The sequence below is a fragment of the Accipiter gentilis genome, chromosome 6 (assembly GCF_929443795.1).
Source record: "Accipiter gentilis chromosome 6, bAccGen1.1, whole genome shotgun sequence".
NCBI lineage: Eukaryota > Metazoa > Chordata > Aves > Accipitriformes > Accipitridae > Astur > Astur gentilis.
The window spans coordinates 1,734,532-1,751,990 of record NC_064885.1 but is presented as its reverse complement, the minus strand read 5'-3'; the positions used below and the strand labels follow the sequence as shown (position 1 = coordinate 1,751,990).

Genomic DNA, 17,459 nt, shown 5'->3' with positions numbered 1-17,459 from the left:
ATGTGTTCAGATGACAGTGATGGGGACTATAAAAGCATGAAGACACATAATCACTGCTTATGTCTGCAATTATAGTTCCAATAAAGTTTCTTCATGGCTCTTTAGCATTAAAGCCTTCGGACTGGTAACTAAATGGCTCTAATTTTTTTCTAGTCTATATTTTGTTCTTTCCCTATTGCATACACCTACTTGATTGAGAGAGAAATGCCCCTACTAAAATATCCACTGGAGATACCTATAAAATAGAGGTCCAGAAATCTAAACTGACTTCTAATAACTGCAACAAAATCAAAGCCCTGCTCACAAAACTTTGGGGGAATCATAACTATGGAGGACTTTCAACTATCATTTTATTTGATCTGAAAGATTAATGACACAGAGGATGTGACCAGATGAAAAAGACGGGGGGAAAAAAAAAAATAAAAATCACACAAGATGATCACAAGTCCCTCCTCATACATAAATTGCCAGGCACATCGCATGCATAACCTGCTGCTTTGATCACAGTCCCCCGGATTAGGTAAATCAGGAATTTAAAGCACAAAGGTACTGTGGCAGGAGACTCTCTCCAGGTGCTTTTCACCACCATCCACCCACCCCCAGGATCCCAGGCCAGCTAGGGCAGGAAATCCCCGCTCAGCAGGCACAGGGGGAACAGAGGCACACAATTACAGTGGAGCCCGTCTCCAGCGCTTCACTTCGCAGTGGAAGCACGTCAGGACACACTCCTCATCTGCATAAGACGGAGGAACCGCCGCAGCCATCCCTATAAGCTCCAACAGGGAGGAACGATGGGCCACACAGAGAGAAACGGGCATGGTCCTGCAGCACAAAGGAGAAAGCCAGCTTCCAGGAGCTGGACCATGGGGGCGGAGGAGCGTCCGGCATGGCTAAGCGCCCAGCTCTGCGGGGAAAAGAGGAGCCAACGCTTATCTGGAGGCGAAGGGACTCCAGAACACCTGCAGCTTAGCATGCTTCCTCCTCTCCTCTCGTTACTGAGGGCACCAGGACCGACCCTGCAATGCAACGCGACGCTGAGCCCATTTAAATCCATGGCCAATCTCCCCCTTGCCTCCCGGCACACAAGCACTGTGCCCCAGGCCCCACACTAGTTTGTAACCACCGTGTGACCGGCATTAGCCATAATTCATACCACAAACTACCTTTCACATGCTGCGGCCTAGCGTCCTTATCTCACTTCCCCCTCCCCAAAGCCTCGCCTCGCCTCAGCGCTGCTGTTCGGAAACGCCAGCGTATGGCGGGAACCTCAGGACTCAGCAGTTACAGCCTCCGCCGCGCACCGAAGCGCCGGCACTCCAGTCAGGGCCTCCCCTATAAATTTTCCAATCAAAAGTCGTTAAAAACAAAAAAAACCCTCAGTTTAACCCCTCAAAGACAAGTCACACAAAGAGCCGGCAGCGTGCAATACTGATTCGCTTCACACGCTTCCTTCCCAACGTCCAGGGATGCTGCCAACATCTCTTTCAGACAGAGGCGGCCGTTTACCGTGTGGTAGCGAACCTGGGCGTCAGGAAATAGCTGTGCTCTCTGTTGTCCTTTTTTCCTCTGACTCCTGCCTCTCCAGGCTCAACAGCAGCATCCGTACCAGACCCATCAGGGCCTTACTTGGGTCCCCACACGCTACGCCAAGAAAGACCAAACTCTTACCGACAGCAGCTCTGTGCTTCCTCAGCAGCCAAACCCAGCTAACAGTGGTCCTGGGACACTATCACAGCAGGTTTTACAAGGGGCTTTTTCACCGAGTAATATGTGAACAGGGTAGAGTACAAATGCTAGGCATGCTGCGTATTCAGCAGGCCACCCATCCAGGGCTGGAGTTACAGAACTGACTTACAGAAAGCAACTGGGGAGGGAGGTAGGTGAGCTGTCTAGTACAAATACATCAATCAAAAAAAAACCCCAAACACATTATACTAGAGAATTTTGAGGAGAAGAAGCCCCAGCCGCAAGAAGCCGACATCTTTTGCCGTCATTGGCTCAGTGGGGCTCAATCAGGACTCGCATGAGAGATCTCCCAGGGATCCTCAGGACATGGCGGAGAGCAACAGCCTGACACCATCCCACACCACCGTCGGTAGCAGCCCCGGACCAACAGGTGGGGCGATGCCCCCGCGTCCTCAGAAAATTCCTATCATATTTCACATCTCAGCATTAACTTCAGATTTCTCTTCAGTGTTTTCTGTTCCCTTCCACAATTCACTGAGCACATAGCACTGCTATAGGCTTTGTAGGTCTGCCAAATACACCACCAGAAGTACATGAATTTCACCAGCAAATGAACACCTTTATACTCATTTACAACACTTTGCAAACCTTCGGCAAAAGGATAAATGTTCAGAGTATGTATCGGGCTCTGTGCACAGCTCAGGCTCAGAGCAAGGAATAGCACCGAGGCATCTCTGAACATAAATGATTTATAATGTGGCCAAATGGAAAACTATACAGAAGTTTCACTCTTTCAGCAAGCACTGCAGAAAAATCAGTAGCAGTGTCCCCTTTAGCAACACCTTTTTCCAGCAGTACAACCCCCAGCAAACCTTCAGCCAGTGCTGAGGGTTTCCAGCTGACAAGCTTTTGCCACAAACCAAGCCTCCAACCTGAGCGATACCTCTCAGTCCAGTGGGATTTACAGACACTTGGGACAAATGCTCACCTCCTTGCAACCTCTTTACACACCATGCCAAATTACCCTTCGGGAAGATTCCTGAACAATGTTTATTCAGCAATTGTTACAAAAACCTCAACTGACTCTATCTAGCAGGCATTCTGTCTCCACCAGCATTCAAGAAGCTGAAAGTCTTGCCAGCACTTCACAGTCCCTATTTTAAATAAATCATATTTTCAAAACTCTTCTTCACCTTGTGCTCCTCACCTTCTCTTTGATGCAAAACTGACCCACAGAACAACATAAAGATGAGCTCAGAGTTAGGAATACTAAAACACAAATTAAAACAGCACAGCACAGGTTTGGGGACACTACAGAAGAATTTCATATCCTCTGGGCAACAGCAGCACTCGCAGCGACCCAGCCTCGAGCCACGAGGACTGGAGCTACACCAGGACCCTGCCTACATTCTCAGCCAAGGAGGCCTTGCTCCAGCCATATCTCACAGTTGTGTGGCACATACAGAGGAAAATAAAACCAAGAGGACTTAACTTCAAACCCTGGGAACTACTTAATTCACTAGATATTAGTTTCTTTCCCCCACCCCACCATTTTCCCTCCCACCTGCCAGGCCACCTCATTACTGTCACTCTGCATCAGTTCTTGCTACGGTAGTTTTCTTGGACCTTTGCCCCTTCAGTCAGCTTGAAACCTCTTCCCTATTGTACATCAGAGTCAATGGGAAATTAATGCAAGTCTTTGCTGGGGGGAGGGAAGGGCAGAGAGAACGACGCTTTCTGCTGCTGTCAATACATCTTTTCCTTCACCCTTCTTGCCACCTACACTTCACCAACATATTAAGAAGCCTTGTCCGCATTTAACTGTGCTTGCTGAGGTCTCTCAAACTATTCCTCGTGTAGAACTGCGTAAGTCTTAGCAGGGTAGGGTCCTTCTTTATAATACCAAGTTCCCAAAGTACAATCTTAATACTTAATTTAAGCCTACTCGGTCACAACAATATACCCAGCTGCAGATGTCCCAGCATGAGGAATGACTGAGCAGGGGAGAAAAACTTCCTAACATTCTTCAGATTTTCTCTGTACTCAAAAAATAAAGGAAATATTTTCAACAGGAGAGCAGCAAAATGCCAAAGTTTAGAAGTAACTTATTAATACCGCATGCTGATCTGACTACAGAGATTCACATTAACTTTCAAATTACTCAGCAAACCACAATTTCTACAGCAATAATATCTTAGAAACCTAAGCCATGTTGAACACTACTCAGATAGTTTACAGAATTATTCCAGTGACTAAGGCAAATAGAACGTGTGATTGCAGGGCTAGAGACTAAATTAAGCTTAGACAATGATTTTTTTAATATTTTTTTTTTAAGTCAGATGCTACACTGACCTTGCAATCACTTTTTTGAGGAAACAGCAGATTAATATTTTCTTGTGAGTGAGATCCTATGGTGGAGGGGGGGGAATGAGAGAGAGATTAAACTAGCCATCTCTGAAAGAGAAGTGATGCGACTGACCATATACAAAGTATTGTCAAATACACAAAGTAATCTTTTAATCTTTTTCTGCTACAGGCTTCACAGTTCAACAAAACATTTAATAATGTGCTTTTAGTCCATCCTGATTCAGCAAAGCACTTACCCACATGCTTACGCCAACTTAAGTATATGCTTAAGTGCTTTCGCACAATAGGGACAGAGAGGATTCAGGCCCTGCAGATGAACCATTTTCTGCAACAAGCCATTTTTTCCTAAGATGACTGGCTCTATTTACAGCTTCCCCTCCCTTTATAGCATGACCCAAAATATGTTTAAAGAGAACGCTAAAATACAATTGAAAAGTCAAATAACTATTATGAACAGCAAAGACATCTCTGTATGGCTTAATGAAATACAGGAGTTGTTCTTTTTCCTTCTCAACATAACATATACCTTGATCTACAGACACCACGTTACCCTCTCTCAATAGTTCTCCTCTAAAAATAAGTTACAAGTTCCCTTAATGCTTTGCATTTCACAACATTTATGAGACTATCACCAGAGTCAACAGGCTAAAAAAAGAATCCATTAGCAATAACTGGCCTGTCACTGGCAGTGACAAATAAATGAATTTGATGGTTTTAGATCAGTCATTAGTAGACCTACCCCCAGGCTGATAAAGGCTCAGCACTTTGCAGACGAGATGTACTCAATCTGGAAGCAGAGAGGAACACACAAGGGTGTTAGCATGCTGCTCTCCTTCCATTTCCCTGACCTCCCTCATTTCGGACCCTTTTCTGGCATATCCAAGCAACAAGGTCTCAGTGCAGAAAAGTTATCTGTTAGACATCATTAAAAATAAACTGACAATACAGAAAGCACAGGGAATGTAGAAACCCCTTAAAAAAAAACAAACAAAAAAAAAACCAAAGAAAAATCCCAAGTTAGATGATATTCAATTTTAATTTTTAGTTAGCAGTAAGTCAGAGGGAACGAAAGTACATTAGGACTATTCCTAACATGAAAAGCATCCTTAGGCAATGATAATGGAAATACATACATTTTACACAAGTACAAGACAGTCTTCAGGGATTAAGGACAACATGAGCAAGCTACCTGAGTGGTTGGAGAGAAGAAATAAATGTTTACATGTCCAAAACCAACAAAATTACAAAAATCCAGCTCAGCTCTTGCTTCTGACAAAAAACTCACTGCACTCCACAGAACACCTTCCACAGCCCCTTTTTCCTCTGGCGGCCAGCATCCAAGAACAGAAATCATGCTCTGCCTCGAACAGATCGCAGAGAGCAGGAATCCGAGCCCAAGAATAATGGCTTTCAAAACCCTGATCCTCTACGACCTGAAAAGACCTGGGTTGATCAGCCAAGAGTCGGGCTCATCAACTTTTCCATTTGACCATTCAATGCCAGAGGGAGACAAATTCTAGGAGCAGCTTACCCTGGACAAGGGATCTACATCGAGGTTGGTTGAATAAGATGCCCAAACACTGGCCATTGACCATAAAAAGAAATATCTCATACCATCTGGTAAGGACTTCATATTACTCTGTATGCAGAGGATACAGTGATATTATTAAGGTACACATCTATGCCCAATGCCAAGAACAGGAAATACTTCCTCTCTTACTCCATCCAGACCTGCAAATAAAGGGGAGTTTAAAAAGAAAAAAAAAAAAAGGTCATAGGGAAAAGGTCTGACCTTGCTGCTCTTTACAGCCTCATGGGGAAGGAAGGGTGGCAGGAAAGGAAGAATCCTGAGTTCTGCTAGTGTGTTCAGTTCACATTCTTTTGAAAAAGACTTCAAAGTCTACCCAATACTTAAAATACGATGGGAAATAGTGGGACTAACCTGGAGGAGTTTACAGGCAGAAGCAAGGGAAGAAACAAACAGAACTCATGATTTTCAAGGTCCATCATTTGCTTTGGAATAGAATCTCTCCCTGTTACTCTGGCTCATGCTTATCAGGCAGCCAAGGGACACAGACACCCCACCCACAGTTAGCTTAATTGGAATCAGACATCCAAATCCACTGGTTAGCTTTAAAAAAAAATATCCCAGGTTAGCCTGGGTGTTATTCCAAAAGGGCATGCCCTCCATTTGCTGTTATGGAATAGCCAGCTTCACATGGGTTTAACCAGCAGTGACTCAAATGAAAGGAGAGTTGTTGACACTCTGTTTTTTGCACAAGGAGGAACAGATGTGCACAACCGCACCTCTTACAGTCCATGCACCCAGCCAGACAGGAAACCAGCTAGTCCACAGACAAGGTATCCACAGTTTGCAGATACACTGACTGGAGCACAGGGATGCCAGAACCAGTTACCAGTTCTGCACTGTCCTCGGTTAGAATAAAATACATGTAATAAAAACATTGGTATTCAGCATCACCATCTGATTATCAGATAAAAGGCTTCCCTCACCAAATAAAGCCCTTTCGCTATTTTGTGACCAAATGATCACCAGAATACTGTACCCAACCCACATAGACTAGATCCCAGATTTAAGACACGCAATCTTGACCACAACCACCTCTGCTCTGGGTCATCAGTAGACAGGGTGCCGGACGTCCAGCACCCAGTGCACAGCCCCTGACAGCCGGACGTCCAGCACCCAGTGCACAGCCCCTGACAGCGAGCTACAGGAGCATCTCCAGTAGCTAGGAGCAGTAGTTGGCTTGCTCTTTTAATTTAATAGCCACTGAAGAGGAAGCATACAGACTACAGTCAGCAGGTCACATACACAATGCTAATGAATGCCACCGAATGCTACTACAAGTAGCTCCAGCTTGTTGACTTGCTGGAGCAATTCCCAACCATACGCATTATGCCCCTGTACTAAGTGCTGGGAAGAACAGGCACCTTGGTCCCATCTTGGAGGAACCTGAGCACAAAATACAACTGAGTGGGTAGCCTCACTAACTGTAAACTTTGACTGAAGTTTTATCTGCCTCTGTTTCATACATGGCTTTGCATGAGAAAGCATCCAAATTTCTATACCACTAAGTCACACAAAGATATGTTAATTGCCAAGGAGCTTCTTCATGGACTGAGGCTGCTGTCCTTTTGCTCTTCAGATTTGTTATGGTTTTGGGTTGTTGTTTTTTGTTGTGTTTTGTTTTTTTTTAAACAAATCCCTAAAGCGGGGGAGGGGATTGCTTACATTTGAAAACGTGTAAAGAACATGCTAAATTTGATAAGGTCTCTCCAACCTAATATAGCAGGTAATGTCAGAACTGACAGGTTATGTATATTAAAAAGTTATATTATTGCAGTCTTCAATATTCAAAAGGGTGTATAAAAGTACTATCCCCCCCATCACTGCTGCTTTTTAAGCATTTTTAAGTCAGCAGAGTTATAAACGATCACCTGTTACAGAGCGCCTTGCAGCACTTGGAAGAAAGAGATTTTTATCAAGGAATAGCAGCCTCGAGAAAGCATACATATATTCTTTTCATCTCGCTGTTAGCCACACACTAGAACCTCAACAAGTTAAACCCCTGCAGCAAGTTTCCTAAAACAATGGCTTCAAGTCCTCCTGGACTTCAGGAGAGCAGGATTACACATCATGGCGTAATCCACTGGAGGCAATCACTGAGGATTTTCTTCGAGGGTCATTCTAAGAAAATCAGGGAAGAATGCTCTGCTGTTACAACCTGCCACTTATTGCTCAGTAACCAATTTGCATCACCAGAGAGGTGTCAAATCATGGAGATGCAGTTTAAAAAGCTCAAAAGCAAGCATTTTACTGGGCTATGGTTTGAAAGGGGAAGACTAGCCAATTAAAGCGAATCAGAATGGGGGAAGGAACAAGCACAAAATTATTGTGCATGCACAAATAAGTGAGCATGACCCTGCAGACCACAGCGAGCACGTGATCTGGCAAAGGAGGCGAACGCAGCCCAAGAATCAGCACAGCCACTGCCCACTGAAGAGTTAATCGTGCTGAGGCAGGTCAAAAGGGCTCCCGAAGGAAGGGGATGGATGGAGGAAAGTGCTGCCACAAGGTCTGCCTGCACGAGAAGGGGGAATGAACCAGCAGCCTTGCTTCCACCTCAGCACCCAGTCACTGCCAGGAATATCACAGAAAAAAGCCCAAGCCCCATTTTGCTAAACATACCAGGAAGGAAGACTACTCAGGGAGAAGGAAAAAAAAAAAAAGAATAAAAAAAAAAATCTCCCCTTGCACCTAGAGAGAGACAGAGACATTTCATTAAATGCCATTAATCTCCACAGACCCAAGTATTAGCTAGTTAATTAGACTAAAGTACAGTCACATTTTAATGCTGAGCATTCGCTATTCAACTGGGATAAATGAACAACTAAAGTCCAAAACCTTCATTCAGTATCTAATTAAAAAACAGAAAACAAAGAGTCCAGATCATGAAATGCTGTCCAGAATACTACATCATAATTGATGTAAAAATGTGTTCTCTATTGCATCTGATTTTCTCCAATTTCCTAATGAGGCTCCTTTCAATCTTAAGATTTTTTTCAAGTACCCTGTAGAAATCCCAACACTTTAGGAAGGACAAGTGTGTAAAAAGCAGAAACAGACACTGCTGACCTCTCCAGAGAGAGCAAGTTCCTGCTAAGAGTGGAATCCAGTGTACACTCCAGGATTTGCCCCACACTTGAAAGATGTCTGTTACCAAAAAAGAAAAAAAAAAACAAAAAGAAAAAAAAAAAAAAAAAACCACACCACCAAACAAACCCCCAAACAAAAAAAATCCAAGCCAAAACCTACATGGAGAAAAACAAAATCCCCTTTGTAAAAATGACCTGATTTTGCATTCTTTAACACAAAAAATTAACTCGCTAATATCCTCAGCATAAGACATGCCCTGTTTTTTTTAATTGTTACAGAAGCAATCACACGAGACAGCTTAACAGCTCCGTTGTAAGCGTTATAAACTTTTACAAATAACACTGTAGAAACAGATAACTGGTAATTGAAGAGAGTTTAAAATGTAAATAAGCCTTTAAAAGGTATTGGGAAGGGGGAAAGGAACATCAGTCACAGCGCAAGATCATCTTCATACTAGATGAAGTATAAAAGTATGAAACCCTTCAAAATTCTGATAACTTTAAATTTTATCTTCAAGACAGCATTAGTCCAACAACGTAATCCAGAAGCCACAAACCCTACAAACTATAAACTCTTTGCTTAGCACAGAAGCAAGCCAGGCACACCTTTATTTACTAATTAGTTATTAGGTATGTCCTATGAAGTGAAGAACCTCTAAACATTTGACTACATTAGTTTGGTTGGTCTAAAATTCCACAAATACGCTGTTGGGTTTTGTTCTCTTTTTAGTTTTAAAAAAAAAATCACTAGCAGGTCTCCTGTTATATGCCTAGGGTTTTCAAATTACACATCGTTTTTCCAAGATGCGTGTTTTGTACAATATTTAACTTTATGGTTCCACATGCTATTAAACCGCTTGCTTTCATGAGGAGCTATATGCAATAAGATTGTTAAGTTGAACTTGTTCAGGTAGTCTCCTGCCACCAACTTTAATCCACTTCTCCGTATTGACTTGCATCCACAACTTTGCAGCCTTGTCTTTCCATTTTTTAACAGAATACTGAAGTAACCCAAGATGATTAGAGTGTATACAAGTGGTATACACCAGCTAAATTAAGTTCTTCCAACAGGCTCTCAAAAACAAATTAAAAAAAAGTCAATTACAGAAGTTTCCTTTCAGCCTCTGGCTTTCAAAATTCAAATACAACTGACTGCACATTTGGATCTGAAACTGTTCTGTTGTTTCCATTAGGCACAGCCTAAAGAGCAACAACCACCTCTATTCCATAAGCAGCTCCTCCAGAAGAAATGGCACCCAGCGAAATTTCAGAGTAAGCATGCAGACAGAAGTTTCTCTGCATGTCACTACACCATCTTTGTCCCAACGTGGAAACTGGCCGCACGATAGCAAGTGCGCCCTGGAAGAAGAAGGCCACTTCTCCAGCCAGGCTGATCAGCAAAGAGACTTAAAGCTCATTGTTCCACTGTTCTTGCAAAAGAATACCCCGTGGCCTGAAGAGTTCAGAGCTTCATCAGAAACTTGCTATCCAATGCTTATTAGTCTCCAAACACATCTCTGAAGTTATACAAAAGAAAATTTGCAAACAATGAAGGCAGAGATATATTCCCATCCATCACAACCACAGAACTGAAAGCTCAGCTCAAAACAAGCCTGAAGTCTGCACTTAATCCAAATGCTCTTCATAAACACCATGCAAAACATATTGCGTAAAATAGCATAACAAACGCAAGTAACGCAGCAACAATCTCTCGCTAGAACTAGAGAAGTCTCTGCTTTTCAGCCAGCCACAACTGACCGGGAGTCTGCAAGGAGACGGTTAAACCGGAGACACGTAATATCGCACAAAGCAGCTCTCCTGTAGTTTCACAGCCATACGCTGATACCCTTAAGACGCCATGCACTCCGGCTTTAAAAGCTTTCATTGCCAATTCCCTGTTTGAAACCTGAACTGCCTGGCAACAATGATTCTCTGTGTGCCTAAAATCCTATTATCGATCCTCCTACTTACCTTAGGCTGTGCTCGTCGGGGAAATGCAACTTTAGGGTCAATCTGAGGAAAAAGAAAGGGGAAATCAACAAGATAGCTTTTGTTGTCAATTTATATTATTTTGTTCTTAAATCACTGAATTATTAATCCCTCATTTCTCAGGCTTATAATTCAGCACACCGGGTCATCTAGAACTACTCTGGAACTGATGGATCACAGTCTGGGTTCATCGAGGCAGGGTGGGGGGGGGGGGGGGTGGCAGGGGGAGGGAGACTGGAAGAGAGGAAGAAAACATCTCTTCTGTACACCTCCTACATCATCTTCTGGGCAACAATCTCCGCTGGTGCTTAGGGAGCTCCGTATTAGTCTCTGGCTGCTGCCTCTACAACCAAAACGGCGTGTTAAACGTTATCTGCATACTCGGGAGGGTGCACAGAAAGACGGCCAGCATTCCTGATCAAGATCTTAACCTGTTGTTTTTGACACCTGCACATTCCTTCAGTTGGGTTTGGGGTTACTTTTGCTTCTATTTTTCTGCTTTGTTTTGTCAACTGACTAGCAACACCATACAAAAAAGAAAGGCAAAACGAAGTCAAATTATTCACGTTTCAATTATTAAAACTAAAACATTAGAAGGACTACAAGATTATCCTTCATGACGATATGTCAAATTGATCTGGTTTGCTCACCCTCAAAGAATATATGTGAGCAATGAAAGATTATGAAGGAGCATTTATGGGAAGGGGTGGGAAGAGAGGGGAGTAAGACACAAATGAAACATACAAGCATTTTAAACCAGAAGAAACCAACTTCTTAAAAAAGATTTTCCATGAAGGAGTTACCTAAAGCATTCTTGAATGAAGCATGCCACCACAGAGGCAAAAAGGAAGAGGGGAGGAAAAAAAAAAAATAAAAAAAAAATCTTTGTTTTACCCCATGCTCCCTTGTTTTAAGATGCAGCATTGACTCCCATTGCGCTGCATAAATTAGAAAGCGTGTCCACTCTGCGATTCCAAAATGCTAATTCTGCAATTTTAAAAACAACTTCCACATGGGTCGTATTTAAAAAGCGACTCTTCTCTACCATTCAGAAATCACGTAAAAAACAAAAAAAAAAAATGCAACCACAGATGCACGGCTGGATGTAAATAAAAATCATACCTTTTAAACAACTACCCAGATTAAATTGTCGTCTTTAAAAATGATTGCAATAAAATGTCTACGTGCTGCTGATTTCACCTCTGTTTTTTAGCGGCATCTGCACGCAGACACGTTCTAAATGAAGAGTCTGGAAAAGGATGTTTGAAAGGACTAAATCCTACCTTAACTGTGCAACTTGCGACTGCCTTCAGTGTCATCTTTGACTTTGTAATAAACTGATGAAAATAATCCTGATTGTGTTAAGTCATATTTAGAAATAGAGGCCCTCTTTAATAGTTTGGGTTTGTTTTTTGTTGGTTTTTTTCCCCCTCAAGCTAACTCTGATTAGGGAAAGGAGATGTTTCCATTTAGTGTTGTTATTCCTGTGGTGATAGATATTCCTGTCACTGATAAATAACCACGGGCCTCTCCTAAAAAGCAGTTTTACTCAATTAATTTGTCAAAATTGGAAATATCACAAACATTTGATGTGCAACTGATAAACTGATTTGTCTACAGCAGATACAAATGTAGTATCTTTTTTAGGACATACCTGAGAAATGAGCGATTACATGCCACTTTATTGTTCAAAAAGCATAAAAAGTAAAATTATTTATCTAGAAAGCTAACCTTTTCATAGAGATTAACATTATCTACAAATATATTCAGCACTGACTAGGCATTTGTCTACCAGGGAAATACAACAGGTACGGATTTTCCACTGCAATACCCAAAGGTGGAGGCAAATACGCCCTTTCCTACATCTGCTTCAAAAGTGAAAGTTTTCTCAACAAAGAACACCAGTCCCACCAGAAGGACATCACTGCAGAGTCGCACTGGTAAAAAGTTGGAAGAGCCATTAAACTCTAAAGCAACACATTCATTTTTGAAGGTCAGTTCAAAGAGCATGGAGTTCTTTGCACCACAGCGACAGCCCTTCTTAAATAACTGAGTTTTCCTTCACAAAACCTTTTGGATAAACACCCATCAGCGTTTGAAGATGAACACTAGCAATCAACATGGCAAATCCATACCTTTTGCATATCCCTGTCAACTATTTAAACAACAACCAAAAAAAAAAAAAACCAAAAAAAAAAAAAAACAAACCAAACTTCTACCAAAAAAAAAATTAGTTAGTTAGGTACAATTCTACTTACTGTATCTACAAGTCCTCTAGGAAATGACTATAATACTATTTCTGATATGAATGGCCATTACCTAAACAAAGCTTTTAACGTAACTGTAAACAAGAGCGACGTTTCCATGCCAATACCCAACCGATCTGCCTCCTGTGCTGAACGTTGAAACAGAGTCAAATGCTATGTTATACTAAAGAACAGTTACTACAATACGTCTACAAATAAACGGCTGAAAGGGAACCTGGCTAGTTTTATGGTTTACTTTTAAGCTGTGTTACTGGTTCTAAGGTCAATTTCTTATTTAGATTGATTCAATCATTATCACACAATCAAAACTGAGGCAAATTTGTCCTGGTCAAGCTTTTCACCCCTCCCCCAGAGAAGAGCAAATTAATACATTGCAGGGACTAGACTGTGATACAGGAAAAAAGCTGGGGGAGGACCTAATTATAGTCAGAAATATGACAGGGTGTCCTCCCATGATTTTTTTTTTTTTTTAAACCCTCGTTCAAGATACTGTTTGCCTTTGTTCTTCTTATCTAAATTTATCTTGAAAAACATATAGAGAATATAGCTGTACATGAAAAGTCTGGCGAGTTTAATCTCAGGAGCACAGTTGAATCAGTTATCTTACCATATCTGATTAAACCTAAAATCAAATTATTAAGGCATGTGAAAGCATGGACTACGTGTTCAGACAAGCCCAGCAGAATTTGTAGGTCGAATTAAAACACTAGATTCCACCTGCTTCCACGAGAGCTTTGGGCTTTTTGTTTTCATACAAATTACATTTTAAAAAAAAAGAAGAAAAAAAAAACAACCCACACTCATGTTTGCTCACTGCTTCTTCTATTCTTCATTTAACTATAATCTCATACACACAGGCACACACAAGATGTTCCAGCACCGAGACAGGATTCCTCCTAACACCATGCTCATGTTACAATAAAACCTTTAAGATCCAGAATACATACTATAAAAGACAGTTACAGCAACGAACACATTCGATACGTCCAGCAGAAGCTCTCTGCCAGACAGTTAAACCAACACAATCCTTCCCTTCCCAAAATGCAACCCCCTTCAGACCGATCAGTACCAAAGCAATAATGACCTCTACCAGTGTCCTTCCCCGCTCCCCTTCCAGGTTTGCTGAGGCTTAAAATTGCAACTAAGTAAGAGGCACAAAACTTCATCCTTTTGCATGGCCTTGATCGCAGGGAGAAAAAACAGGGCCTAAAGCTACACACGCTCAATACCTTTTGTTTGACCCAATACTGAAAATGCTGTATCAGGTCAAGGGGCAAACTTACGTGTGGATTTTTTTATTAAAAAACAAAAAAACAAATGTAATGTTTATTAAAAAAAAAAATAAGATTGGCTGAATCTCGAGAGCATTTTCCTTATGTTATCCACTGGAGACTGAGTGTAGCAAAAAGCTCTGGAGAAACAACAAATAATTAGGATTTGTCCTTCTCTACCACATCCACTCTCGAGCTCTCGCATAGCTTTCCATAAATTAATGCGTACGTTTTGTAAGGGCCCTGACATCACAGGTGAGGGGGATCTCTCCAAAAAATGACTTTGGGAAATGACACTAGAAGCAGCTTTTACGATTTGACAGTAAGTCACTCCCACCTTGAAACGCGCGCACCAATAAATAAACAATCAATCAAAAGAAGTAGAAAGTTCCCTGCCGAAAGCATTCTGCAGCAGAACACCAAAAAAAGTTGCATTTTACTCTACAATTTCTTCAATGTCACCGCTCGATAAAATGTAAGGCTGGGGGGGAGGAGCCATCGGCCGGTATGGGTAAAATCGGGATTTTAAAAAAAAAAAAAAAAAAAAAAAGTTACCGCTTTCTGTAAGTTAAGAGGCAGACTCTAGGAGGAAAAAAAAAAAAAAAAAAAAAAAAAAAATCAACAAACAAAAAAAGCAGCACAGAAAAAAGGAAAAAACCCTACCACGCAAAGTCCCGGTTCAATGACAGCTTGACACCGCCCCGCAAAAAAAAAAAAAAAAAACAAAAAAAAACCACCACCAGCCGAAGTGGCAGCTGCGGCCGATCGCGGGGCGAGGGCACGGTCCCTGTAACGTCGCCTGTCACCGAGAGGAAGGGCGGCCGGGCAGCCCCCCCAGCCCCCCCCACGCACGACCTACCGTCTTGGAGTCCAGCTCGTGGTGGGGCTGAGCCAGGACTTTGTCTACACTCGCCGGATCCGCGAACGTAACGAACCCGAAGCCTCTGCGAGAGACAAAGAGCGAGGGGATGGGGGGGGGGGGGGGGGGGGGGGGGGAGGTGGGATGTGGATGGTGAGAACTAGAGATAAGGAGAGAAAAGTCATCAAAATAAACCGCTGCCTCCTTCCACCCCCCACCCCCCCATCCCCTTCCCCAAAGCCTCCGGTTCCGAGGGCGGGCAGCCCCGACCCGGCCGTCCCCGCACCTCTCCGCCTCCACCGGCCGCTTTTGTTTCCTCCTCCCGGCTCCGGGGAGGGATGCGGAGAAACCTCCCGAGGAGACCCACCGGCCACGCGTGGGGTGGGGGATCTGAGGGATTTGAGGGCGGGGGTCCACCCGCCCCGGCGCCAACTCGCGAAGTTTGTCAACCCGACTCGGGTGGGCGGCGGTTTTACCTGGAGCGCTTGGTGGTGGGGTCCCGCATGACCATACACTCTCTAATTTCTCCGAATTTGCTAAAATAGTCTCTAAGGCTGTCTGCGGAGAGAGAGAGAAGCAGAGAGGCAGAGGAGGGGAAGGGGGGGGGGGTGTGAGGAGGAGGGGGGGGGGAGCGCGGGCAGGCCCCGGCGCGGCGGGACGCGGCCCACGCGGGGCGGGACGCGTGTGGAGGTGGGGTGTGGGGTGTGTGGAAGCCGCCACGGGGGGGGAGAGCGGCGGTCCTTACCTGGTGAGGTTTGCCAGCTGAGGCCGCCGATGAACATCTTGCTGGAGGGAGAGAAGAGAGCGGAGTTGAACGCCGGTGCGGGATCGGCCATTTTGACGGGGCACCTCACGGCGGCGCGGAGGGGCGCGGAGCGGAGCGGTGAGGAAGCGGGGCGGGAGGGGGGGGGGGCCGGCCGGTCGGCCGGCCCCCCCCCCCCTCCCGCCCCGCTTCCTCACCGCTCCGCCGCCCGCCGACTTACCCGGGGTCGTGCTGCGCCTCGCCGGGGCTCCCCGAGGTAGCCTGGCTCCCGTCCGCCTCCATGGCCGCGCGGAGCCCGCAGCGATCCGCGCCGCGCCGAGCGAGAGCCCCTGAGAGGACACCCCCCCCGCCCCGCCCAACCCGCCCCCCCCCCCCCCGGGGCTCCGGCTCCGGTTCGGTTCGCTCCGGTTGCTTTTCCCCTTCTTTCCCTTCCCCCCTCCTCCTCCTCCTCCTCCTCCTCCCTCCGCTACCGGAGGATCTCACTGGAGAGGCGCTGGGGAAGCAGCCAGATCCGTCACACGTGGGATCGGCTTAGCTCAGCGCCGCGCCGCGCCGTCCCTCCCTCCCCCCGCCACCATCCTCTCCTCCCTCCATCCCGCGCCGCCTCTCTTCTCTTCTCTTCTCCTCCACCACCCCCCCCCCCCAACACCCCCCCTCCCTCCCCGACCCCACTCCTCCTCCTCCCCTTCCCCTCCCCTCTCCCCTCCCTCCCGCCCGCCCCCGCGCCACGGGGCGGGGCCCGCCGCCGTCGCGTGGCCCTGCCGTGACGTCACCGACGCGCGCGCCCGACCCGACCCGCCCCGCCCGCCCCACGGCAGCGAGCACCCACGGGCGGGCGGGCGGACAGCGTGCACGCACACAGAGCGCGACACACACACACACACACACACACACACGCACACGCACACACCCGGCTAGCCGGTATCCTCCGGCTGATAACACACCGCTCGCGATAACGGCTCCGCCACTCACTCCGTCCCCGTAGGCCTGCCTCGGGCGTCCACGCGTGTCCGTGGGCCCGCACGCAACGGCGGAGCATTGCCCCGAGGTGGCGGCGGCGGCGGCGGCGGTGGGTGTCTCTCGCGGGGAAAGCGGCGCGAAATGCGCCATATCTCCCCCCCCCCCCCGCCGCCCTGCTTCCCCCTCGGCACGGCCAGGCTGGTGTCAAAGAAGTGATTCCACGGGCGGGGAAGTGGCCGTGGGCAGGGCAAGGCGGGTGGCCGGCGGGGGAAGCCAGACTCACTTTTAGGGACTGGTGAGGGATTCGGGCGTTACCGGGAGGTGTCGTTTACCCCGTCACCCAGGCATCGGCACCCGCTCTGCCCATCACGCGGGTGGGCTGCTCCAAGAGAGCGGCTGGTGCCCAGTTCCCCCGTGTCCCAGCATCCCAGGGCTCCCACATCCCAGTGCCCCCACGTCCCAGTGCCCCCGCATCCCAGGTCTCCCACATCCCAGTGCCCCCACATCCCAGGGCACCCACATCCCAGTGTCCCCATGTCCCCAGGGCCCCCACATCCCAGTGCCCCCGCATCCCAGTGCCCCCGCATCCCAGGTCTCCCACATCCCAGTGCCCCCACATC

General features: G+C 45.9%; 1 protein-coding gene across 19 annotated transcripts in view; it reads right to left on the bottom strand.

Annotated features, from left to right (window-relative positions):
- Nucleotides 1-16,219, bottom strand: part of MSI2 (musashi RNA binding protein 2) — a 259,784-nt gene extending 243,565 nt beyond the window's left edge. For 13 of the 19 annotated variants that reach the window (XM_049803462.1, XM_049803455.1, XM_049803456.1 and 10 more), the window contains exons 1-6: nt 16,100-16,219; nt 15,862-15,902; nt 15,593-15,674; nt 15,117-15,201; nt 13,062-13,109; nt 10,702-10,743 (exon numbers count right to left, since the gene is read on the bottom strand). In XM_049803462.1, the coding sequence (XP_049659419.1) occupies nt 10,702-10,743; nt 13,062-13,109; nt 15,117-15,201; nt 15,593-15,674; nt 15,862-15,902; nt 16,100-16,161 (360 nt within the window). In that variant the 5' untranslated portion in view covers nt 16,162-16,219. Of the gene's footprint in view, nt 1-10,701; nt 10,744-13,038; nt 13,110-15,116; nt 15,202-15,592; nt 15,675-15,861; nt 15,903-16,099 lie in introns of those variants that run through there. The other 6 variants (XM_049803459.1, XM_049803465.1, XM_049803468.1 and 3 more) reach the window with 2 other exon arrangements.
- Between the last annotated feature and the right edge of the window lie 1,240 nt (nt 16,220-17,459).